The sequence below is a fragment of the Puntigrus tetrazona genome, chromosome 11 (genome assembly GCF_018831695.1).
Source record: "Puntigrus tetrazona isolate hp1 chromosome 11, ASM1883169v1, whole genome shotgun sequence".
NCBI lineage: Eukaryota > Metazoa > Chordata > Actinopteri > Cypriniformes > Cyprinidae > Puntigrus > Puntigrus tetrazona.
Genome location: NC_056709.1, coordinates 11013511 through 11021010, shown reverse-complemented (window position 1 = coordinate 11021010; position 7500 = coordinate 11013511). Strand labels below are relative to the sequence as shown.

At 40.1% G+C, this 7500-nt stretch overlaps 1 protein-coding gene across 1 annotated transcript in view; it reads left to right on the top strand.

Moving 5' to 3' along the window:
* filip1l (filamin A interacting protein 1-like) overlaps positions 1-7500 on the top strand; it is a 37099-nt gene that overhangs the window by 13802 nt on the left and 15797 nt on the right. The window contains exons 3-5 of the mRNA XM_043252261.1: positions 574-772; positions 2461-2634; positions 3245-3423. Coding sequence (XP_043108196.1) covers positions 584-772; positions 2461-2634; positions 3245-3423 — 542 coding nt within the window. The 5' untranslated portion in view covers positions 574-583. The remainder of the gene's footprint in view (positions 1-573; positions 773-2460; positions 2635-3244; positions 3424-7500) is intronic.

The following is a 7500-nucleotide window of genomic DNA, read 5'->3' as shown; positions in this document are numbered from 1 at the left end:
CAGACTTCTGCTGCTTTTATATGGAGATAAAGAACCAACTCTACTCGTCAAATAAGCTTTATGCTGTTTTACAATAGAAATGAGAGCTAATAGAAATCTGAATCGGGTTTCCATTCGAGGACATCCCCAAAGAGAGGAGCTCTCAGGCTGGAAGTGACTCTGTTTCACGTGGAGCTGTGTGATCTGTGTTACTGGAAACACTCTCAACCAGCAGAAACACACACCAAACATCAGCATCTGACTTCATAAAGCACGTTTTGGAAAACATCTAACTAGTACTGTATCTTGAATCCGTTTAATCATCTTAATGCTCTTCACCGAAAGCTTCAGAACAGGTCTAGAAACACACACTGCTTCTGTTCTCATCCCGTACAACCTCAAACGCTTACAGTAAAAGAAAAGCTTACTTTCAATCTTGCTTTTGTGTTTACCGTTAATTCTTCTCTCTGCCGATTATTTTCAATCTTGTGCATAGATGTACGCAGGAGTTTTAGGTTTTATATAATTGATCTAAACTACAGCAAAGGTGCTCGCTGTTGATGTTTCCCACAATCCTCTCCGTTCCCCGCTCAGGTGCCCGATCATGCTGGAGGACGCGGTGAAGGCCCGAGGACGAGACACGAGACACGCTCATGAAGACACGGCCACCGTCCAGAGGAACGTGATGGACAGCAGACGGCGAGCGCAGAAAGAGCAGAGCGCTGCCAAGAGCCGAGACCTCTCCCGAGACGACCTGCTCTTCCTCCTCAGCATGCTGGAAGGAGAGCTGCAGGTCAGCATCACCTCTTTCTTTCTGCACGTTATCGTTTAGTCTCTTAATCTCCGCCTCTCAAGCTCGCGCTCATCTGCATATGCCACGCCCCCATATCAAACCCCGCCCACATGTGTCATTTTATTCCATTTTCATCACATTCACACTAAAAATGAAGCATTTACCATAAAATTCTAGTAACTGCTGTAAGTGTGAGACTCATGAAGTCTGTGCCAAAATTATAAAGATAACGACTGAATAAAATCACAGGACAATAACGAGATGAACGAAATCATCGGAATCACTTTCACAGCCGCTAAATAATATAAAAATATAGTTTTTTTTATGCAGTGGTGAGTGTTGAGGTTTTGGTCTAGTAGTTATTTCAGACTAGTGGAAAGTGTTTAGTTTATAGATTGAAATCCCTATCCATATCTTGAAACGTTTTCTCCTTCAGAAAGCACCTGCATACACCAAACTTTGCATTTTTATTCCGGTCTACATTCTGAAGGTTTTTACTGATGGGTTTGATCATATTTCATTCAGACTCAGATTTATACAGCATTTCAGTCCTAAAACATGGTGTTTTTTTCAGTCTTTTTATAGTGTTTTCTGATTTATGGAATGAAATCTCCTCAGCAAAAATCTTCAGAATATAGATAGGAATAAAACTGTAAAGTTTGGTGTATGTAGGTTCTGCTAAAGCGGAACAAAAACGTTTTAAAGAAATGGATTGGAATTAATATCCACAGATAAATAGACAAAGTTTCATAAGATTGAGACACTGCAAAGAAAACCATTGTTTTATTCCTGGTCACTTTGGAGATGTTGCTCTATTTTGCTTCAATAACTTGTTTTCTTTCAGGCTAGTTGACAAAACATCTACAATACACATTTATAAATTGTAAAAATATTTGTAAATCCATGTTTTTAGAGTTTTTTCACTTACATAAAGGCTTTTAATTTCATTCCCACTGATTTATATAACATTTCACTTCTAAAAACATAGTGAAATGAGTTGGTTTTCTATCAGTTGACAGTATTTACTGATTTCTGAAGTGATGAAAGCCAAAATACCTGCATTAAAAACCTTTACATCTAACATGTCAACGAGATCAAACCACAATTATCAGTCTGGCTTCATCCAGTATTCAGATTTATGATCTGAAATAAATCCAAATTATGACATATTATACCATATATAAACGTAACAGAAAACTTTTAATTACTTTAATTACTTAATGTAATCAAGTGAGGAAATATGGTTTTGTTAATTAGTTCGTTTGCTACAGTTATGCTAATAACAATAAAAAGACATTTACGACATTAAAACAGCGGCATCTGCTGACGCACATCGTGCTGCGGTCGTTGTCATGGAAACATCTCTGCTGAAGATTATCAGGAAATGACATCAGACCCGTTGACAAGTGCATTCTAAAGACTAAATAATGAGACGCACATGCTCTGTTCACGCCAGTCTCCACTAACAAGGGGACAGGGATCATCACTATGATTTGGAAAATGACCATGAATAATATGAAACAGAGTAAAAACCTATTGAAACTTCAGTCAGTCCTTCATGAAAATTAAATTAACATAAAAGAAACATTAGAGCTCCAGTCAGTTAATATTTATTCAATATTTAATGCAAACACAAAGCACTTCAGCGTTGTTTTTGTGTCGTAATGACGTGTGTTTGTTTGCTGCAGGCCAGAGACGAGGTTATCACCGTCCTAAAAGCCGATAAAATCGATCTGGCTTTGCTGGAGGCCAAATACGGCTTTGTGACGCCGCCAAAGGTTCTGAAGGCTCTGCAGAGAGATGCCATTCAGGCCAAGAACGGCAGCTGGCAGGAGGACATCTACGAGAAACCCATGAGCGAGGTATGAGAGTCAGAGGTGGACGAACTACACAACTTCACTTGAGTGAAAGTATATACACTGCTGGCCGAACATGCACTGAGCGTGTTCCAAGTGTCTACCGAGTGTATTTCGAGTATGTTCTGAATGTGTAGCAAGCATTCTGAGTGTATTTTGTTCTGAGTGTATTCTGAGTTTGCACAGAGTGCGTTCTGAGCGTGTTCTGAGTGTGTTCCGAGCATGTTCCAAGTCTGTACAGAGAGCATTCTGAACATGTTTTGAGTGTGTTCCAAGTGTGTAACGAGCTTGTTTTCAGTGTGTTCTTAACGTCTACTGAGTGCGTTCCAAGTGTGTAACGAGCATGTTTTGGGTGTGTTCTGATCATGTATAGAGTGCATTCTGAGCGTGTTCTGAATGTGTTCCAAGTGTGTAATGAGCGTATTTCGAGTGTGTTCCAAGAGTGTAACAAGCATGTTTTGAGTGTGTTCCAAGTGTATACAGAGCATGTTTTGAGTGTGTTTAGAGTTTGTACAGAGATGTACAGAGTGTTTACTGAGCGGGTTTTCAATGTGTTCTGAGTATGTACCGAGCGTGTTCTGAGTATATTCTGAGCGTGTTTGTGTTTGTTTGTCAGTTGGACAGGCTGGTGGAGAAGCAGCGGGAGACCTACAGACGGATGCTGGAGCAGCTGCTGCTGGTGGAGAGAGCTCACAGACAGACGCTCCACCGCCTTGAGGACGAGAAGAGGAACCACAGCGACTTCATGAGGAAGAGCGACGAGTTCACCAGCCTACTGGAGCACGAGAGAGAGAGGTCAGAGCTATATCACTCGGTTTTGACACAAACAGTTAGTGTATTCAGACAGCGCTTTCAAAGCAGGTGTAAACACATGAGGTACACGCACTAGAGAGTGAGAGACTGCGTTACTGTCATCACACTCGTACTGTCAAACAAGGGATTGTGGTGTTGAAGGACAGTTGCATTTTACTAGTGTTCTCTAGATAGTGAAGCAGTGTGTGGAGGTTTGTGTGTCATCTGAGGCCAAAGTTTGAGTCTGTCAAAAGAGAACATATTTTTGACCTGAAAGTTTGAAGTTTGCATAAGTTTTGCATAGTTTGGAGATGTTTATAGCCGTGAGAATGTAGTGAATTGTCTTATGAATTGTGCGTTAGCAACTGAGAATGAGTTTTAGTGAGCGAGTGTGTGTGTGTGTGTGTGACTCGTTATTTAAACGGATCTCGCATCTAGAAAGTGTATGCGTGTTTTAATCGATTGTTTGTTTGTGTTTTCGGATCTCTCTTGTTGATATATTGTTGCAGGATTCTCATTGTAGCAGCATGACATCATTTCCTCCCTGGCGTGCGCACACATTACACACACGCTTGAGTATGTACAGCAGAACACGTCTGTCTCTGTCTCTCATCATGTTCGATCGGGACGTTCCAGCCTCAGCCCAGATTGTGAATGAGGAACCGAACCGATCCGTCCAGATTGGACAGAGATCTGAGTCCAAACACTCACTTTATATCCTGCCAGAGACATATTTAGCTAATGATGTTTCCATTTTCATTGCCTTACAAGGCTCTTAAAAATAAGTCTGAGTAGATGAAAATAAGCTGCGCTGATAATATATCCAGCAGCAGAAATAGACCGGCCCGGTGCCTTTTTAAAGAAGGAATCGAATGCCGGCGAGAGTAAAAATATCCTGCGGGATTCAGACAGATTCACACTCGCTGCTCTTTCCAAAGAAAGTTAAATAAAGCTGGACGAGGCTTTCATTCCTGAGCTGATTGGACAATGTCACGTCAACTCAGATTTATTTATATGGGTTTCACAAAATGCTTTACAGAAAATCCTGATGTTAATGTTTAGAATTTCTTGTTACGTTCTTTATTCTTTACGCCTCTTTTTTTTTCTAAACGTTAAACTCAAATCCGGGAACTGCACAAAATACAAAACGCCTTGTAAAATGAAGCACTATACAATATCAGAGAATTGTGTTGTGTGTGAACAGATGAAACTAACTGTATCTAACTAGAGCTGGACGATAATAGAGTTACGTTTTATTGAAATCAAACCGAGAGTGATTGAGATTTGCCGTATGGTATATTTCACCTTATATAAGTGTGCATATGGCAGTTGTGTAATGTTTTATTCATTATTCATTCATTCATTATAAACTAACTGAAACTTAAAATGTAAAATGTCAATTTTTAAGTCTAGTCAACATGCTTGTGCAAGTCATTTCAACTTAAGTTACTTTAAACCAACTTTAAAAAAAGGGTTAAGTTGCGATGTGAGGACATGAGTGAAGTCTTCAGTGGTCAGAAGATCCAGATGTTTGCTGCTGATGTTTTGTGTTCATTGATCTTCTTCTGTGAGTGAACACCAGCTCAAACACTGCAGACGTGTTTACAGATGTGTGTCAGTGACTGTGAGCTCATTCGGCCCCGGGCCCTTCAGAGCATGATGTAATGTGATTACATATCTGAGATAGAGCGCTCAGAAACACACACTCACTAAACACACACACTAAACACACACACACACTAAACACACACACTAAACACACACACACACCAAACACACACACACTCACTAAACACACACACTAAACACACACACACACTAAACACACTCACACACTAAACACACATACTCAATAAACACACACACTAAACACACACACTAAACACACACACACACTAAACACACACACACTCACTAAAGACACACACTAAACACACACACACACTAAACACACACACACACTAAACACACACACACTCACTAAACACACACACTAAACACACACACTAAACACACACACACACTAAACACACTCACACACTAAACACACACACTAAACACACTCACACACTAAACACACACACTAAACACACACACTAAACACACACACTAAACACACTCACACACTAAACACACATACTCACTAAACACACTCACTAAACACACACACTAAACACACACACACACACACACACACTAAACACACATACTCAATAAACACACACACTAAACACACACACACACACACAAACACACACTAAACACACACACACGCTCACTAAACACACACACACTCAATAAACACACACACTAAACACACACACACACACTAAACACACACACATGCTAACGAAACACACATACACTCACTAAACACACTAAACACAGACACACACACACACACACACACACACACTCGTGAATGTCTTGTAAGGAGCAGGACTGTGTTTCTTGTTTGCTTTAGTCTCACTTTCTGAGAAATTCTTCAGAATCAAACTTACGCTGAAGAAGAAAATAAACACTCTCTGTCCTCAGCGGCAGGTATTTCTTCTTCTCTTTGATGAATTAGTGTCTTCAGTCAGTGTGTGTCTTGATTTAGGAGTTAGTTTGGTTCAGATATCTGACAGTGTCAGGGTATAATTATTTATTATTTATGAAGATTGTTTCTGGTGTGCGGTTTGAGCTGAAATGAAGTGGAAGCCGCATTTCAGCTTCATCCATCTCTGCTTCCGTCCAGAATCACACACACACACACACACACACACACACACACACACACACACACACACACACACACACACTCACACACACACACACACACACACACACACACACACACACACACACACACACACACACACACACACACACACACACACACACACACACACACACACACACACACACACACACACACACACACACACACACACACACACACACACACACACACACACACACACACACACACACACACACACACACACACACACACACACACACACACACACACACACACACACACACACTCACACACACACACACACACACACACACACACACACACACACACACACACACACACACACACACACACACACACACACACACACACACACACACACACACACACACACACACACACACACACACACACACACACACACACACACACACACACACACACACACACACACACACACACACACACACACACACACACACACACACACACACACACACACACACACACACACACACACACACACACACTGACACACACACACACACACACACACACACACACACACACACACACACACACACACACACACACACACACACACACACACTCACACACACACACACACACACACTCACACACACACACACACACACACACACACACACACACACACACACACACACACACACACACACACACACACACACACACACACACACACACACACACACACACACCTGACCGTCTCGTGAAACAGCAGATACACACTGAATAAAACACTGAAATAGCATTTACTTGGAAAAAGCACATATATAATATTTTTTAAACAAAAAAAGTGTTGTGATAAAAAAAAAGTTATCACTAACACAAAATATTAATTAGTTTTTCAGAAAATGTGGCAAAAAATATTGTCTAAAAGACAGAAGCGGTAATAAAAGATCAGGTTTATTTGTAAAAATAGACAACAATACATTTTATAGGTCAAAGTTATACATTTTGTTATTTATGCTAAAAATGAAAGATCATTAATTAATTAAAGATCATGTTCCATTAAGATATTTATATTTACTACCATAAACACATAATTCCTGATTAGTAATATGCATTGCTAAGAACTTAATTTAAACCATTTTAAAGGTGAATTTCCTAATATTTTTGGCACCTCAGATTCCAGATATAAATAATTATTAGTATCTCAAACAAATAAATACAGTCTCACACCAGACATCAGAGGAAAGATGATTTATTCTGATTACGTAGTAGTACACAAACAGACTTTGAATAAGAGATTTATAATGTGATCCCTCTCATCATCCTCACCATGTTTAATAATT